This window comes from Mobula birostris, chromosome 5, assembly GCF_030028105.1.
Source record: "Mobula birostris isolate sMobBir1 chromosome 5, sMobBir1.hap1, whole genome shotgun sequence".
NCBI lineage: Eukaryota > Metazoa > Chordata > Chondrichthyes > Myliobatiformes > Myliobatidae > Mobula > Mobula birostris.
Window position 1 is genome coordinate 172100445 of NC_092374.1, and position 19694 is coordinate 172120138.

Genomic DNA, 19694 nt, shown 5'->3' on the forward strand with positions numbered 1-19694 from the left:
CCATTAATTATTTAAATATTCATTTGTGATCAATGCTGTTGAAATTGCTCTACTTCCTTGAAGCTGAAAAAGGAGGAATAGGTCTACTTCTGGTTCTGGCAAAAGCCAAAAAGGAATGAGTGGCAAGCAAATTTGGTCAGCTATGTCTTCCTCAATCAGTTTCAATTTCACAGCCCAGTTATTAACCAAATTTAAAAATGGATATCTTTTAATTTTACTTTGGCGCTCCGACTTCCCCTGCAAAAGATATTTTGATGGACAGCTGTGACTGAAGCCATTTAGTTTTGCCCAATACTGCAGGCCCAACTGAACTCGTCTTAAATGTAGGGACGCTTCTCCCATCTCCATACATAATGCCGGGACTGATGTTGTTCTAAAAGCTCCACAACAGAGTCTAAGTGCTTTGGACTGCAGTGTCTAGTTTTCCAAGCACTGTCATAGCAGCGGAACCATAAGCAATACAACCATAATCAAAACTGATCTAATCATAGCTAGATATATTAAGTACATAGTTTCCTGCCCTGCTCCCCAGTCGCATCCAGCAATACTTCTCATAACATTTAAAACTTTCTCACACTTTACAATTGTTTTATCTATTTGAACCCTCCAAGTAAGTCTTTCATCAAACCAGACACCTAAAAACTTGAATACCTTGACTCTTACTAGTGGAGAATCGTATAGACACAATTCACAATCAGGAATCTTTCTTCTAAAGCCAAAAATCATGTATTTGGACTTAGAAGCAGAAATCCTGAAACCCCATTTATTTTCCCAGTTTTCAACTGACATTAAAGCCTTTTGTCCCTGCTTTAATATATACTTGATGTTTCTTCCTCTTTTCCGGATTGCACCATCGTCTGCAAATGATTTGCCAAATAAAAAGAACTGGACTAATGGCCCTTCCTTGAGGGGTACCATTACCTATTTTAACGGACTTGGAGCTTGTTCCACCTATTCTTACTTGAATTGTCCTTTCCTTAAGGAAATCTTTTATCCAATTAAACATTCTACCTCTAATTCCTGCTTCATAGAGTTTAATTAATAAACCATCCTTCCATAGTGAGTCATATGCTCTTTCAATATCTAGAAATACACTTACCATTACTTCTGTATTTTGAAATGCTTTTTTAATATCATGATCTAAAAGAGCAACAGATTCCATTGTTGATCTTCCAGTTCTAAAACCATTTGGTAGGCAGCAAAATGTCCCTTATTTTCTGGCTTTAAAACTGGAACTACCACAGCATGCTTCCATTCTACTGGTAATTTTCCTTCTTTCCACACTGAATTAAAGCTAGCATTTCTATTAATACAGAGTCATCTAAATGCTTAAGCAATTCATAACAGTCCATCCCTACCAGAAGAAGTGTTTGAACCTGATTGGACAGCTTCCTGCAATTCCTGAAGGGAGAAAAACAAATTTATGGAGCTATTATCATCCAAACTCCTGTCCAATTTCCAACTTTCCTTTAACATAATTTCCTTTCTCAAATTACCCAACTCTCCAGAACTATATAACGCTTGGAACACCTCTACAAACATATCAGCCTTTTCTTTATTGATTACAGCTTTAATATCTCCTTCCAGCACCGCTGGGATAGATGGTTTCCTATATATCCCTGACATTCTGTGGATGATCGTCCATAGCTGCTTTGTAGGTGTCTCAGGGTTCAGGAGTTCCACAAAATCTTCTCCAACTATCCCTCTTTGCATTTTTAATTACTCTCCTTGCTACTGCTCTTTTGTTTTTATATTCCATAACATTATCTAACACTGGGTACTTTCTTAATTTCCTGTAAGCTCTATTTCTGTTTCTTACTGCTGTATCACGTTTTTTATTCCACCACAGGACTAATGCTCGAGCCTTAGGAACATTCTGTAGCAGAATAGTCAACTGAGCAACTTTATGAATTATAGAACAGAGGGATTCATTCCAATCATCTATGGAGCCCTCGCTATCAATCTCTTCTATTATATCCACAGCTTTCTCCTGGTACTCATCCCAACGGGTCAAAGAAAAATTATACCTAGCAGACCTCTCCTCAACTTCTACTATCAAATTTCTACCAAATCTACATAATATAGGATAGTGATCACTTCTTAGTGTGTATCTGTCCATAACATCCCATCCCCCAACCCTGGCTAAGTTTGAGGAAGTGATTCATAAGTCTAAGTGACTACAAGTATTCTTTACAATATTAAATTTTGTAGGCCTTCCATCGTTTAGAAGTACCATATTGTATTTATCTAGAAACTCCTCTACTACCGCTCTGTTACTATCTTTACTTTCACTACCCCATATAAGATTATGGGCATTGAAATCTCCAACACAGATTACAGGGGATCTTGCCTTATTCATAATTTCATCAAAATCTGATATCATCATATTACATGGATTGTAAAAGTTAATCAAAATTGTTTGACCAAGAGAGCTCCAAACCTCCACAGCCACAATTTCAAGATTAGATTTATGAAGTCCTGTTTTATAAAAGTTGCACACCCTCCACCAGATTTACCCATTCTGTCAGCTCTCAAACTATCATATCCAGGGATCACAAAATCTAAACGAGGCTTTAACCATGTCTCCTGTATACAGATCAAATCAGGCTTATCTTTAAAAGTTCCAACAAATCTTTTTAATTCTTGACCATTTGCAATTAAACTTATTGCATTCCATTGTAATATTAAAAACATCCGAATACTAATTATCGGCCTCTTCATCCACATAAAGCTCCTCCATACTCTCTGACCCCGACAACTGGAAAGTATTCAGTGATTATTTGTCTGTCATATACTCATGTAATTTTTCTGGCAAAACCTGTTTTATATCAAGGAATCTCTCTACAGCTCCAACAACTACTTTTATCATATCTGACCTCTTGGTTGTAGTTTTAGCCCGGACCAGTACATCAACAACAAACGCCAAAAAAGACTCTTTAGTCATCAACAACATGTCTGAAGGAACCATAGGTCTGAGAACACAGAATGTGCTGACTCCCCATCGTTCCAATCTTTACTTATCCTTTGCTCTCTATCAACTTTCTTCACTGCCTCAGCAGATGATATTTTTTTTGTTGGTTACTAACAACCAGAATCTGCTTTACCTTGATAAAATACTCACGTCCTCTGAACACTGCTCTATGGTCCCCTCCACAGTTTCTGCATTTAGGTGCCGCTGCCTTACATGATCCTCTCCACATTTCATGCATCTTCTTTTACCTCAACATGAACCAGCAACGTGTCCAAATCTCTGGCAATTATAACAGCGCAAGGGAGGCCTAATATATTCTCTAACTTGATAAGACAAGCTCCCAAGATAGACTCTAGTTGGAAGAACATCACCTGCAAAAACCAGAAGAACAGGAGAATCCCAATCACCTCCTTCTCTCGATTTTAATCATTTGGCCTCAATCACTCGACCACCTTTAATATTGTCCAATATTTCCTTTTCAGTTATGCCAGACCAAATACCATACACTACCCCCCTAACTCCCTTCCTTTCTTTCTGAGTAATACACTCCACTTTCACAACCAATTTTCCCACCGTTTTAGCAGTGCTATATTGGTCAACATCTTTGCAACAAATTTTCAGCAATCCATTAGACAAAATCTTGGCCTGGAATCCTTTACCTATTTGTTTCTCCAATGCTGCTGCCACTTTCAGGGGATTAAGGGCTCTAAATCCTCCTCCCCCTTCCATCTGACCTTTAATTTTATACAGAACTATAAATTCCTCCAAGTCACCCATTTTCCTCAATTTCTTGTCCCCTATTACATCAGGGTCTTTCACTTGATGTACCCCTTTTTTGGCTACCCTTACTTCTGGGGTATTCCACAGTCTCCCACTCCCCCGCCTTCAATTTCAATTTCAACTGCCCCCCTCCCCGCCTTGCAGCCATAGGCTACAAACTAACCCTTTCCAACCTACTGGCCTGAAAAATAAATTAATAAAATACGTAAAATTAAACAAACAGGCCAACCAAAAGTTAAGGGAAACCACCGCTGATTCCTCCACCGCCCACCCCCCCCGTGTTCTGCCCCAAGCCACGACCGCCGCTTCAGCGAATCAACAAAATTCCCAACTGCCCAATTGGACCTTCCAGATACAGGTGTATTTTTACTACTTTCACTATAGTCAATTGAAACACTTTGACTGCACACAGGTGATCTCCATTTAAATAATTATGTGACTTCTAAAACCAATTTGGCTGCTCCAGTGATGATTTGGTGTGTCATATTAAAGGGGGTGAATACTTATGCAATCTATTTTTTGCGTTTTCTATTTGTAATTAATTTAGATCACTTTATAGAGGTCTGCTTTCACTTTGGCAAGAAAGAGTCTTTTTCTGTTGATCCAGATTAAATCCACTGTGACTCAATGTTGTAAAACAATAAAACATGAAACCTTACAAAGGGGGGAGGGTGAATACTTTTTATAGGTAGTGTACATTAGGGATATTTAAGAGGCTCTTGGGTACCTTATTTAGTTATTTATGGGATGTGGGTGTCACCAGCTAAGCCTCCATTTATTGCCCATCCCTAGTTGCCCTTGAGAAGGCTGCCTTCTTGAACCACTTGCAGCCCCTGAGGTGCAGGTACACCCACAGTGCTGTCAGGGAGGGAATTCCATGCAGCAGGCTGAAAAGGTGAAAGAGGATGTGCTGGAGCTTTTGGAAAGCATCAAGTTGGATAAGTCACTGGGACTGGACGAGATGTACCCCAGGCTACTGTGGGAGGCGATGATGGGGACGGAAGAGGTCCCGGAAGATTGGAGGGTTGCGGATGTTGTTCCCTTATTCAAGAAAGGGAGTAGAGATGGCCCAGGAAATTATAGACCAGTGAGTCTTACTTCAGTGGTTGGCAAGTTGATGGAAAAGATCCTGAGAGGCAGGATTTATGAACATTTGGAGAGGCATAATATGATCAGGAATAATCAGCATGGCTTTGTCAAAGGCAGGTCGTGCCTTATGAACCTAATCGAATTTTTTGAGGATGTGACTAAACATGTTGATGAAGGTAGGGCACTAGATGTAGTGTGTATTGATTTCAGCAAGGCATTTGATAAGGTTCCCCATGCAAGGCTTATTGAGAAAGTAAGGAGGCATGGGATCCAAGGGGACATAGCTTTGTGGATCTAGAACTGGCTTGCCCACAGAAGACAAAGAGTAGCTGTAGAGGGGTCATATTCTTCATGGAGGTGTGCCTCAGGGACGTGTTCTGGGACCCCTACTCTTTGTGATTTTTATAAGTGACCTGGATGAGGAAGTGGAGGGTTGAGTTAAGAAATTTACTGATAACACAAAGGTTGGAGATGTTATGGATAGTGTGGAGGGCTGTCAGAGGTTACTGTGGGACATTGATAGATGCAAAACTTGACTGAAAAATGGCATGGAGTCCAACCCAGATAAGTATGAGGTGGTTCATTTTGGTAGGTCAAATAGGATGGCAGAATATAGTATTAATGGTAAGATTCTTGGCAGTGTGGAGGATCAGAGGGATCTCGGGGTCTGAGTCCATAGGACACTCAAAGCAGCTCCGCAGGTTGACTGTGTGGTTAAGAAGGCATACAGTGCATTGGCCTTCATCAATCGTGGAATTGAGTTTAGGAGCCGAGAGGTAATGTTGCAGCTATATAGGACCCTGGTCAGACCCCACTTGGAGTACTGTGCTCAGATCTGGTCACTTCACTACAGGAAGGATGTGGGAACCATAGAAAGGGTGCAGAGGAGATTTACAAGGATATTACCTGGTTTGGAGGGCATGCCTTATGAGAATAGGTTGAGTGTACTTGGCCTTTTCTCCTTGGAGTGACGGAGGATGAAAGGTGACCCGATAGAGGTGTATAAGATGATGAGAGGCATTGATCGTGTGGATAATCAGAGGCTTTTTCCCAGGGCTGAAATGGCTAGCATGAGAGGGCACAGTTTTAAGGTGCTCAGAAGTGGGTACAGAGCAGATGTCAGGGTAAGATTTTTGCGCAGAGGGTGGTGAGTGCGTGGAATGGGCTGCCGGCGATGGTGGTGGAGACGGATACGATAAGGTTGTTTAAGAGACTTTTGGATAGGTACATGGAGCTTAGAAAAATAGAGGGCTATGGGTAACCCTCGTAATTTCTAAGGTAAGGACATGTTTGGCACAGCTTTGTGGGACAAAGGGCCTATATTGTGCTGTAGGTTTTCTATGTTTCTATTTTGACCCTGGAAGACTGTAGTAGAATAGGTACTCTGCTGTAGTGTTCTATATTCTGTTTTTTTTATTATTATCACTGACCTACATCATCAGGTTTGTTGTTTTGTGGCAGCAGTTCTGTGCAAAAATGTAAAAATTACTATAAGCTACAAAATAAATGGAGCAAATGATGAATAACAAGGTAGTGTTCGTGGGCCACTCAGAAATCTGATGGGAGAGGGGAAGAGGCTGTTCAGTAGGGTTTCGCAGGATCCTGTATTGGGGTACCCAACCTCTTTAATGCCATGGGCCGCTACCATTAACCGAGGCGCCTGTGATTCCCAGGTCAGGAACTCCTGCTGTACGTCCTCTCCAATAGTAGTAATACAAATATTACTACAAAGCAAATTGGGAAGATGGGACCAAACAAAGACATTAAATCTGACTTTCCCCTGTATCAAAAATGATGGGTATTTGAGAGAAGAATGCCTGTCCGTTCAGAATATAGTTACTTGCAATGTGATATAGAGAGAGAGGTTGTGAAAGGTGATGTGTTGAAACCCTTTCTGGTGCATGACTGTGTTGTTCCTATTTAGACCTGTGGGAAAAGATGTGTGCACTGACCATGGTGATAAAGGATCTTCAGCAAGTTCTCCCAGAATATCCCGGACTAATGCGTGTGCTCAGGGTTCAAGCACCCCACTGCCGTTTGGAGACACCACATTTATAATCCCCACACCTACGACCCAGGACAATGGACCAGCCACGGTAAGGAAGTCTACCCCCACCCCCCTCCTGTCCACCGTTCCCGGATCTTTGACTTTCCTTTGTCCTATTGGCTCGGCAGCGACTCACTCCGTCACAAAGTTTACATCTGCTAACAGTTATTGCCTTCTTTCCGTTTTCCTGCACTTCTCCTGTGCGTCTGTAATCTGCCGTGATTTATTGTCCTTTCGGAAACTGACCTCACTCCAAGGTCTGTGATCCCCATTCCCGGGATTGAGTGTTTATGCTTTGCATTCTGTGGAGGGCACGTTTGCCCTCCAGTCTCAGCTCCTCTTCCTGCCCCGTGTTCCCTGTGGTTCTAGATTCTTTAAAGAAATAAAGATCCAAGTGTACATCAAAACGTACAGTGAAATGTGTTGTTTGTGTTAACTGCCAACACACGCCCAGAGTGTGCAGGGGGCAGCCAGCAAGTGTTGCCACACATTCTGGTGCCAATGTGGCACGCCCACAACGCTTGGCAGAACGCCACAGAGCCCTGTTCCTCCCTCCCATCCAGGCACGTACACAGTGCTCTAACCCCAGGACAGACCAGACATCTTCAGCTTCCGGCGGACTCTGCTTTACAGACGTTGGGTTTTCAGCTTCCCCTGTAGACTCAGCAGATTCACAGACTCTGGCCCGGCCAATGGGCCTCAACTTCTGGACTTACTATTCGACCCTCAACCCTCGACATTCAGCATCGACCCCAGGACCCACTGATCACCGAACACCAGGCCTCAAACTCTGAACTCACCAACAACAGGACCCTGGACATTCGATCTTGATTTGTGAACCTAGCTGGGCAGTGGGGTCATTGGTCCGTGTTTCTCCTATGGTTGGATGTCAGTCCGACACATTAGTATAGTGAGGCTGGTTCTCTGCACCCCCCCCCCCCCCACGGTCAGCGAGTTGTTGGAAGGACGTGGACCAATGACCTTCTCTCCCCCCCCCCCCCCACCATCCCTATGAACCTAAAAAGAAACAATGAAATCTGAGCCACAACCTTGATAGATTCTGCAACTCCACGCCATCTTGGATTCATATGTGGTTGGACAGTTTCCTGGGATTGTCGAGACCAGGCTGGTGCTCAAACAACTGGCTCTTCCTACAAGGCCTCGTTTTTAACAGAAGAGGTGGAAGGGATGGTCTGACTCGGCTCTCATGTCTCATGGTTGGTTTAACTGGGCACACAGTGGCATTTGTCTCAGATTGGCAGGGCATTGTTCAGAGAACAGAAATACTGTACCTTGACCAACCTGGAGCCTCCACGTACACGAGTTGAGAGTTTCTGGGTCAGCTGCATGGGAAGTTGTGGAGGTTGTATCAATGAAGCACAGAAGCAGCACTTCAGGAATAGTTCAATGGTGTACTGCCATCTTGTGGAGTTAGAACTTGAGGAGGTGCTGGGGGACAAGTTGGAATTGACAAATTGTGGATCAAATTCATCAACCACTTGTACCGGCTGTGGCCAGTGACAATGTAGTCATGAGGCGCTAACTCAGCCTACAGTCAGCTGTGGCATTGAAGCTAAAGAGAATGCCCAGAGTTCATAAACAAGTAACTTTCTGTGAAATCCGACCTAGATTTCACAAAGCACACTACAGCATAATGCAGGCCCTTCAGCTCACAATGTGCCAAACTTTTTAAAAATTTATTCATCTATGGTATGTGGGTGTCACCAGCTAAGCCAGTATTTATTGCCCATCCCTAGTTGCCCTTGAGGAGGTGGTGATGAGCTGCCTTCTTGAATCGCTGCAGTCCCTGAGGTGTAGGTACACCTACAGTGCTGTCAGGGAGGGAATTCCATGATTTGGACCCAGTGACAATGAAGGACAGCGATATGTTTCCAAGTCAGGATGGTGAGTGACGTGGAGGGGGATTTCCAAGTGGTGGTGTTCCCAGGTATCTGCTGTTCTCGTTCAGCAGCTGCTGCCTTAGGACCTTTGTTGTGTTGTTGCAGTCCATCTTGTAGACTCTCAACCTACTCTAAAGTCAATCTACGTAGCCCTTCATTTTTTTTTCTATCATCTATGTACCTATACAAACAAGGGTTTCCTAAATGCCCTTAATGTCTCTGCCTCTCCCATTGGCATTCATTCACAACCGGTAATTCCACTCCTTCAGATGATGCTTCAGCTGTGTAGGCTTCCTGTATTGGGCCATGGTCTGGCCTTTTACCATCAATTTCAGCACCTTCCCCAAATCCAACCTCCGCCCAGATCTGGGCATCAGTGAATGAAATGGGTGCCTTCAGTTACCAGATCTATATAGACTTCTTTCAGCTGAGTTTCAGTCCCACAAACAAAGTACAAGTCCCACGTTTACACCTCCTTTGAGGGCCAAAGCCTGCAGACCGTGTACCATCTCGCAGTTTCCGTCGTCCACTGCCCATGTTCCAGGGGTGGAATACAGAATGTTGAAGGACGTCCCAGTGAGTTTCTCTGTGCTCCTACAACCATGACCTTGTACCACTTCCACCCTAATATCTCCACAGAGACCTCCTTCACCATGGAACAGTGTGCATTGCCTTGTTTTGGTGTAGCTTTCTTCTTCAGTCCAATGTCTGAAATTCCTTTTATATTTCCTGTAGTACACACCACCGTCCTGTCATGTTCCCGTTCCACTGGCATCATCTCTGTCATCTGGTCCGTCCTGGGGGTGGGGGTGGTGCTGTTTCTCCTCGTTCAGGGTTAGAGCCGTGACTGCGGTGTGCTCTGCCCTCTCCATCCCGGTGAGCCTGTCCTTCTTTGCCCTGGTTAGAGCCGCGGCTACAGTCCGCTCCCCCCTCTATCCGTCTGCATGTGCTGTGCTCGGTGGGCATGAGAAAGGGAGAAGCCACACATGTGAATACTCCAACACATGCGTGACCAGACCAGTAGTAACCAAGCATTCCTTCCCCAGAGTCGTCTTATAAAAAAAATGGGCTGAACTGATGATTGGTCACAAAATTGAAAATGAAATTGTTGAATGTGTTCAGCCCCCCAGAGAAGAGGCCAGAAGCGATAACTGTGAGAGAAGTCATGCCCCTGTGGCGTTTGAGAGGAGTGGTAGCAGAGGGCGCTGCAGAACACTGTCCATCCAATCGCCCTCCAGCTTGGACCACAACGGCAATGAGGAGCTGCACACAGACAGGACCGACACGTCCGACGTGCTAGAAGGTAGAACCATCAGGCAATGATTTCCAAATGATAGTGTTGGCGTTAGGCTTTATTCTTCAAGGTCATAAAGTCTAAGGTTTCAGCTATGTTTTATTTCATTCAGTTTCTTACCCACGTACAAGTTTTTTTGAGAATCAGAATTGTGTGTATTATCACTGATGTACAGTACATTGTGAAACATGTTGTTTTGCAACAGCAACACAGGGCAAGACATAAAACTTAGACTGTTCCAAAAATAACTGGTGCAAAAGGGAAACAGTGGCTGCATGATGGTCTGGGATGGAAACACCAATGCCCTTGAAGGGAAACTCCCACAAAAAGTAGTGGATGTGGCCCAGTCCATCACGGGTAAAGCCCTCCCCACCATTGAGCATATCCACATGGTGCACTGTTGCAGGAAAGCACCATCAGGGGCCCCCACCATCCAGGCCAAAGGGATTCCTCCACTCAGAGAGAGCAAGCGCACAATGGCCAGAATAGCCTGCTCCTGTGCTGTAACAAGGATTTGAGCAGTGATCACCATGTTACTTGATTCAAAAAGAGTAAAGGGTTTGGAAATCAAAGTGCAAAGATAAAATGCTGGAGACAGCTGGCAGGTCAGGCATGGGCAGCAACAGTTGTAGGAGAAGGACAAAGTTCAGCACCCTCTGAAAGCTTCTTGACCTGAAACATTACCTCTGTTTCTCTCTCCCAGATGCTGCCTGACCTGCTGAGAATTTCCAACATTTTCAGCGTGCAATTGTGGTGCTAATAACAAGTTAAATCAGAAGTGTCTCCCGGGATCAGGTGCTGGTTAAGGGCACATTTACCAGAATCTGTCCACGGTGAAGTGGGATGACTCAGGAGGGAGGCTGGAGTAAGCAGACAACAGCGCCACCTCCTGGGCTGTATGGGAATTCATATTATACATTCCAGCTAATACACGTCATGTACAAAGCAATCTATATTTTATAGAGCAGTGCATTGTATTGAAGAAATATTTCTTGGGGAATTCTTTAATGACTATGATTTGATTCTATGCAGATGAAGAGGGAACTTCTTGCAGTGATCTCCAGGGTAAACTTTACATTAATAGAGTGTTCAACATGAATGCAGACAAGATGTTTGAGCTTCTCTTCGCCAACTCTGAATTTCTGCAGAAATTTATAAATGCTAGAAAAATTACAGGTAACTGCAATTTTGCATAATTACAAGCGTGAGGTGATACATTTTGATATTGATATTGGTTTACTATTGTCACATTTACCAAGATATAATGAAAAACTTATCTTGCATATTGTTTCTACAGATCTGATCATTATGTAATGAATGGAGTTAGAATAAAGGGATAACTATGCAGAATAAAGTGTTAAAGTTACCAAAAGAGTGCAGCGTAGGTAAACAAAGTGCAAGATCATAGCGAGGTAGATCGTGAGGTAAAGAGTGCATCTTATTGTACGAGAGCCAGATTACATTGCGATAGAAGCTGCCCCTGAGCCTGGTGATGTGTGCTTTCGGGCTTTTGTGTCTTCTGCCCGATGAAAGAGGGAAGAAGAGAGACTGTCTGGGTGGGCGGGGGCCTTTAATTGTAATTCTGCTGGCTGCTTTACTGAGGCAGTGAGAGGTATATACAGAGTCCGTGGAGAGGAGGCCAGTTCCTGCGATGCGCTGAGCTGTGTCCACAACTCTCTGAAGCTGCTTGTGGTCACGTGCCGAACAGTTGCCGTTATGCGTGCAGGCAGTAAGGTGCATCGGTTAAATATTGGTAAGGGTCGACAGGGACATGCTGAACTTCTTTAGCCTGCTGAGGAATTGGAGGTGTTGATGGGTCTGCACCAGGACAGGGTATCAGCGATGTTCTCGCCCGGGAACGTGAAGCTCTCAACCTCCTCATCTTCAAAACGTGAGGCCTAATTCCACCTGAGTGACCAACTAACCTACCAACCCGCTAGTCTTTGGACTGTGGGAGGGAACTGGAGCAACTGGAGGAGACCCACGGGGAGTATATGCAAACTCCTTGTAGACAGCAGCAAGTGTGTTGATGCTCACTACACTACCGTGCTGTATCATGCTTGTGTACTGAGAGTGTTTGATATTTGGAATTCACTGCCAGGCAGGTGGTGCAGGCAGTTACAATCACTATGGTTAAAGTAGACGAACGCTTAAATAGGAAAGGCACAGAAGGTTACCAACCTGATGTGGGCACGTGGGATTTGTGTAGATGGTCAAAAAACTAGTCAGCATGGCAGTGCTGCGTTTGTTCCACTCTGTGACTGACTAAACATGGATTTCTCCTTCAGCATGGACAGACCGCAGCTGCTGGTGAGGCAGCAGCTCAAGCCTGTAGTGGATTACTGTTAGATCTCATACAGGAAATAAAGAGCGTTAGCTAGCGTGTGCAGGGCCAGTAGCCTGGCAGCAAAGACCGGCCGAGGCCAGGGCCTGAGCCTGCAGTTAAGGAGTTGAACAATACTGTCCCCCAGTGAGATGGAGCAGTACAAAGGAAGGGTGAACCAGCCAGGAGTGATGGGTTAAAGCAAAAAAAAACAAGGAGGCACAAGTGATCAGTCGACCCAGGCGCCTGGATAAATTCACCAAAGGAGAACAAGAAAGACAGCAGAGAGAAAATAAACAATGGGGTCAAAGTACTGAGGAGTAAAGAACCAGACAGTGAGAGTTCCTTTACACGGTACAACAGGAAGAGGGGGTTAGTTGAGCAGAGTCAGTGTGGCTTTGAGGAGGGTCACGTGTCGGACGGCGTTCTGGGAGTGAACACATGGAGCCGGTGGCCGGATTGACAGTGGATTTTGAGAAGATGGTAAGCAGAAGGCGATGTTGCCAGATGTCAGGAAGGATGTAGCAAGGATGGATGAGGGGTCAGTTTTGTACCATACAGATCAGAGCTGGGACAACAGGTTTACAATGTAGATGAATGAAAGTGAGTATGGTGCAGATGACCAAAAGACAGATGGAGAAGGCCACCATGAGGAGGATGTGTACTGCTTAGGGTGATATCGAAGGGTTAGTGAGTGGGCAGAAAGTAGACAAATGGTGTGAAGAGTGGGAATGTGTTTTTCATTTTAGAATGGAAAGTGAAGAGAGAAACACTGCAGGAAGCTGCAGCTCAAAGCGATTTGTGAAGCCCTTGTGCAGGAGCTTGCAAGTACAGCAAGTGGCAGGAAAACAGATGGAAGGCTGGCTCTTATGTCAAAGTAGGCAAATCTCTCTGCGTCTCTACAGGGCGCACAGAGACTCAGCATATCTGTGCTATTCAGATGCTTGGAATCTATCTGACTTACCAAGCACACACTGACAATATAATCTTGTTCCCCCAGATTTCGTCATGGGTTCATGGGAGAAAGATGTGAATGGTAACAAGAAAAGGACTCTGAAATATGTAATAACCATCACAAACCCATTGATCGGCAAGTTCTCTACTGCAACGGAGGATCAGGTACTGGCCTCTTACTAGCTGCCTGTGTTTACTGGTGACCTTGAGGCACATCTGGTCTCGAGACCAGGGGAGGAGGAAGGTGGGTCAGTGGGGGGAGGAGGATGAAGTTGGGGGGGTGATGAGTGGTAAAGGTAAAGGGCTGGAGAAGAAGAAGGAATCTGGTAGGACGCGGAATAAAGGGAATGGGCAGGTGAGCAGGGTGAGAGGGAATGGAAAAAGAGAGGAGGAGGGGAGAAACGACTGGAAGTTGGAGAAACTGATGTTCATGCCATCAGGTGGGCGGCTACCCAGCATCCGCTGCTCCAGAGTTTGTCCAACCCAGGTTTGTCCATCCTCTCCTGTAACCCAGGCGGTACGCTGGTATCTCCAGATATCTAGCATTACAATAGACTGAGGGTGTAAGCAGTACTTGCTGGATAAGATTCCTGCCACTGCCAGTCTACTCAAGCCCTACGTCGATACCCTGAACACATGGCCCACTGCAACACCAAAGGAACAACGCACTATTCGAAGAGCTGTTTCCTAAGCAGGTGGATGCTTCCTTGGTGTAGGTGACGATAACAGATGGCACAACACATGAGGACATGGGGGGGGGGGGGGATTGCTCTATCATTCCCTGACGTCCATTCCTCTGCTAACGCCTAAACACAGAGTATTTGGTTGTTATCCCATTGACACATGAGATTGTGCTGTGTACAGAACAGTTGCCCCATGACAGCACTGTGCTTCAGTAAGTATTTCGCTGGCTGTCTTTGGGTCAGTAATCTCTTTTTCTTAAAAGCATTTAAATAAACACATTATTATTGCTAACTTCATGAAAACCAATTTGCTACCTTTGTTATCGTAAGAAGACCGCATTGTCGAGGTTCTGTCCTGGAATTGTTTGCTTTGTACTACACGCCTGCTATTTGCTTGAACTGAGCCTGGAGTGTGGGGCCACTGTCCTGTGATAGCAAAATGGGAGTTGCACATTTAAAGAGAAAAATAGACTGAAGACCCCAAGTCATTTATCCTCCGGGTTAGACCAGGAGAGAAATTGAATCTTGTGTTTGTAACAGGAGAGCTTTCGACTTTCTACTTGCTGTAATGAAACAAATCCCTTCAGATCAAAGTGATGGAACTCCTTCCCCAGCACTATCAGTCCGAGTGCTGCACGCCAACGCAGACTGTCCCCTTTTCTGAGCAATGCTCGGGGTTGGGCAGCGTCTGTGGGAAGAGAAGCAGACTGATGTTTTGGGTTTGAGGCTCCTCGTGGACTGGGAGAGTTTGGGTTGCAGAATAGGCAGCAGGCATGGGCAGGATGAAGGAAGCCCCTCTGAAAGAATGCAGCCCAGCTGACTCTGATGTTCAGAGAACACAGAACAGTACAGCACAGTGCAGTACAGGCCATTCAGCCCATGAAATTGTGCCAATCTTTAGCCTACTCTAAGATCTTCCAAATACAGCAGCCCTCTGTCTTTCATCTGTGTGCTTATCTAAATGTCTCTAATGTATCTGCCTCTACCACCACTCCTGGGAGCATGCTCTACGCATCTACCGCTCTCTGTTTTTAAAAAAAAACCTATCTCTGACATCCTCCCTGTACTTTCCTCCAAGCTCCTCAAAATTATGTCCTTCAATTTTAGGCACTTCTGCCCTGGGGGGAAAAAATGCACTGGCTGTCCACTCTATCTATGCCTCTTATCACCTTGTACACTTCTACCACGTCTCCTGAGATCCTCCTTCACTCCAAAGAGAAAAGCCCCAGCTTTCTCAATCTTTCCTCGTAATCCAGGCAGCATCCTGCCAAATCTCCTCTGCACCCTGTAAAGCTTCCACGTCTTTCCTATAATGAGGTGACTTTTCTCTCACGCTCGTGGTACCGTCTGGCTAACAGATTAGAGGGGTAATTGGAGAAAGAGGGTAAAAACAAATGAGATGTCAAAGCTCGGGTTAGAGGTGCTGCTGTGACCAGGAGCCAAAAGTCGAATGCTTGGACCTCCCTGCGTGGCTGGGGTTCCCATACACTCGCTTGTCCTCTTGTTGGGCTGGGTGTTGTGTTTGGGACGTTCTGTCGGAGCAGCCCAGGTGAGTAGCTGCATTGCATTGTGTAGAGGGTGCATGCACTGACAAGTTGGCCGCTCCCAGTGCGCTCCTCCAGCCGAGTGAGTTCAGGCAGTGGTGATAGATCCTACAACGTCATGTCACAGGATGGTTAACCACAGAAGGGTCTGGAGTCACACGCAAGCTGGAGCAAGGAAGTAAAACAGGTCTGCTCCCCTGAACCAGCTGAGTCTTTGCAACAATCTGGTATTGATCAATTTTATCAGGGCTGCTTGTATCAACCTGGTGGTCTTGGTGTCTCAGTGGGTCAGGCAGCAACTGTGGGGAGAGAAATGGTCTATGTTGTCGGTCAAGGACCTTTGTCAGGGTGGAAATGTGTTAAAACCGGTGTATTAAGTGTCAAAGAAAGCATTGAGTGGGGCCCGTTGTCAGGCTGGAATCATTCTCAGTACAATGCTTTGTTTGACAGCAAAACATACACACAAAGTACATTGAGAGATGTACAAGACCACAAAGTTGGGTGTATACATACGTTTCAGGTGAAAATACAAAGTTAGTGAAAATCGATCCTTATCATTTATAAATTGGGAGGAAAAAGTACAATATGGTCAGTGAGCAAATAGTCCAGTTTGTGGAGAACATGGTGGTAAGTTTATACAGGTGATATTGGGAAAGGAAGCTCAGTTACAAATTTACACCAAACTTTGTCAATAGAAGGTTTTGAAAGTTTCTGCTTGAAGTGGTCAATTGGTGTTTTAAATTGTTAAGTCAGAAGAGCAATCAACATGTCGAAGGGTACAGTTTCTTTTAAGTGTGGAGATCGGGCTCCAACTGGAATTAGTACTGGAAACAAAAGCACAGTGTGTTTCAAAAGGAACTTGGATATATATTTGGAGGGGAGTGGGGAAGCTGTATGGGAGGGTGGGTAATGGTAGTCATGTGATCAGTCAAGTTGAGTGTGATTGTTCTCCGAAGTGAATTGCCCTGTTGGTGGCTGGTGCCACTTGCTGATTGCCACAGAGCTTTGTCCAGAATGTTAGTGTGGATTCCCTTAATGGAGAACGCCTGTGAGTGACTTTGTTTAATGTGGGGAGGCTGATGCGCAGGCAGTCACCCCGTGATCCCTGATGGGGTCCAGTGGCATGGAGTGCAATACGGCTGACATAGCCCTCACAGCCGTTGTGACGTGGCCTCTACTCCTGCCTGGAATCAGAGTCGGTAATGTGCAGTGTCTCTCTGGTTTTGCAGACCATGTCCAAAGACAGCCGGCCTGGCCAGTACTATGTGATTGATGCAGAGATAACCACACACGATGTGCCTTACCATGACTACTTCTACACACACAACAGATTCTGCATCATTCAGACCTCGAGGCGCAAGTGTAGACTCAGGTAAAGTGCTCTGCTACTGTCCGCAGAGGATATTATGTCTTTAATCTGCCTCGTCTGCATTCCTGTTTACTTTCAGGGACTTTCTGCATATTCCAAGGCTCGGGTACATTTATTATCAAAGTACGTCTGCAGTATACAACTCTGATTGATCTTCGGGCAATGGTCCCCTTCGGGTCAGAGTGCTGCCACAGTGCCTTTTACTTTCGAGTAATTTCTTCTCCCTCTACTTTCGCCGCAGAGTTTCAACGGACGTCTGCTACAGGAAGCAGCCCTGGGGGCTGGTGAAGTCCTTCATACAGAAAAACTCCTGGAGCGGTCTGGAGGACTACTTCAAGCACTTAGGTCTCTATTCAGTTTCAGTTTTGTCACGTAATCAGTCAGGACGGGTGGAAGGTCCAGGGTGAACAGAAGCAGCCTGTGGAGTAACCTGCTCCACCTCGCTGCATGGGCTGGACACCCACCTGAGTCCGGACCACGTTACCCCATAATAAACAACGTGGAAGGCGGAAAAACACGGGAAGAAATTCCCGGCACCAGGGAAAGTTGTTTTCAGAGGGAATCTTAAGACTATAGGACACGGGAGCAGAGTTAGGCCAGCAGCCCTTTGAGATCAGGGTTCTCTGAGAGAGCTGCTGGCCGTGACCTGCCCGCTGTGGGCAGGGTCTCTGCTCCTGAGAGGGTTGGGTTACGTGGAGTACACACTTCACCCAGATCGGGGGGATTCGAGATTGTTTACTGTCATGCTCCAGTACACAAGTATAAAGGAGAAGGAAACGATTCATACTCTAGATCTGATGCAGCATAAAAAAACACAAAATAAGCATTAAGAACACAATAAATGTAAAAACGATCTTGTAAACCACGACAGGTAACAGCTGAGTGTGGTTGCATATGTGAGGTTAGCTTGTGTAGGTAGACTGACTGTAGGTGCGTGAAGTGAAGCTAGGTGCAGGAGTATCTGAACGTAAGGTGACTCTGACAGCAAATGATAAGGTGACAAAGTAGCTCTTGGCAAGAGAAACCCTTCTAGGTTTGCCTGCCCACACCTCTCCTACAGCGAGTCTCTGAGCTGCATTCACTGGAGTGAGCTGGGAGCCTTTGGCCAACAGGACACTTCAAGGCAATCAGCCTGGTTCCGGCACTGACTGATAGTCAGTGACTCCTGTGGCGATGTGCCTCTGTGCAACTGAGCTTGGATTTGACCACCCCTGTGCTCTGGAGCTTCGCTAAGCTTACAGACTTCGGGCCCCGTCGCTGAGATACGGCCAGGCGTACCTGAACTGGGTGAGGCGCACGGGCCGTATAACGCGACTGCTTATTATTGGGTAGCCTGGTCCAAGCTCTGGGTGAGCACCCAGTGGACCAGGTCACTGCAGCATATTGTTCCACTGTGTGGCTCTCAGACGGCAGGTCTGATCCAGTCCAGAAACAGACAAACCACCAGCTTCCTGGGTTGAAAATCTGCGAGGGCTTCAGCTCTGGGCGTTCTCTTCACAGAATCTGACCTGTTGACTGAGGAGATTCTGCACAACCCCGTCTCCACTGAGTCTGGTCAGCTGGGCCATCGGCGACGTCGCCGCGGCTTCAACCGGGCACTTGCCGACCTGTCTCCGAACCGGGACGGTGGCACAAGGGAAGGCTACACAGGTACTGCGCTGGTAACCCTTATTCTGCATGGCACAGGTGACTGGTACTTTACCTGAAACCTCAGTGTGACCTCTACCAAGGCAAGGGTCAGAGTTGTCACAGTCAGAGTTATTAGGTTTGGGTTCAGTGTTGGGGCTTATAGGGGTGATTAGGGTCAGGGTCGGGGTTATTAGGATTTAGTTCAAGATTAAGGTTTGGATTATTCTGGTCAGTAATGTTCCCTCTAATTTGTAATGACTAATGTGTGCAAAAATCTTGTGCTGTGCAAATTCATGCCCAGTGACAATGTGTGTGCAATGAATAATTCTTCACTAAAAACAGTATAAGTAAGCCAGTTCTAAAATGTGCAGACAAATCATCACGAACTCCAGGTTCTCTACACTGCCCACATCAGAAACCAGAAAAGGAAATGTGATTGTGTCTGATCGTGAAATATACTTAACATGCCAACGAGGTGGAGGATGACAACCCTTTGTGCACAGTTTAAATTCCTTTGTGCGCGAGTAGCAAAGGGTGTGTCCGCGCATGTGCACCTTAGGGGGAACATTGCTGGGGTCAGTATTATGGAGATTAGAGTTCAGGGTCTGGATTGGGGTTATTAGGGTTGGGGGTTATTGGAGTCTGAGATGGGGCTTATGGACATAGTTGTTCATTAGAAAATGGACCCCAAATGCTCGCGGGTCTGCAGGTTGGAAGCTGCATTTATACCCCTGCTCTCCCACGCTGGTCCTGATGGTCTCCTCGGCACATTGGTGATGGATCGCAGTGAGGTTTTCTGACCTGCTCTCTTTTCCTTTTCCTCTTATTGCAGATAAAGGAAATAATTTGGAAAGTAAACCAACAAAGCAGAATTGGAAGCTGTCAAAGCTTGTGTTGAGCATGAGTGTGATGTAAGTACGTTTAGGGAAGGCTTGTCTTCATGAGCAGCATAGAGGAGGCTGAAAACTACAGATCTCGTGGTGAAACATCAACCATTATCAGTTATGTGGCAGCTTAGCATAGACTCAGTGGCCACTTGCTTGTTAATGCAAATATCTAATCAGCCAATCATGAGGCAGCAGCTCAGTGCATAAAAGCATGCAGGCATGG

The 19694-nt window shown here is 45.6% G+C and overlaps 1 protein-coding gene across 4 annotated transcripts in view; it reads left to right on the plus strand.

Annotated features, from left to right (window-relative positions):
• Positions 1 to 19694, plus strand: part of gramd1c (GRAM domain containing 1c) — a 56360-nt gene that overhangs the window by 26963 nt on the left and 9703 nt on the right. For all 4 annotated transcript variants that reach the window (XR_011886090.1, XM_072258876.1, XM_072258874.1 and 1 more), the window contains exons 3-10: positions 6765 to 6936; positions 9911 to 10091; positions 11115 to 11258; positions 13406 to 13524; positions 16816 to 16958; positions 17197 to 17300; positions 18456 to 18605; positions 19417 to 19495. Coding sequence is in view for 3 of the 4 variants with exons in the window: in XM_072258876.1 (XP_072114977.1) it covers positions 6765 to 6936; positions 9911 to 10091; positions 11115 to 11258; positions 13406 to 13524; positions 16816 to 16958; positions 17197 to 17300; positions 18456 to 18605; positions 19417 to 19495 (1092 nt within the window). In the remaining variant the exon portion in view is untranslated. The remainder of the gene's footprint in view (positions 1 to 6764; positions 6937 to 9910; positions 10092 to 11114; positions 11259 to 13405; positions 13525 to 16815; positions 16959 to 17196; positions 17301 to 18455; positions 18606 to 19416; positions 19496 to 19694) is intronic.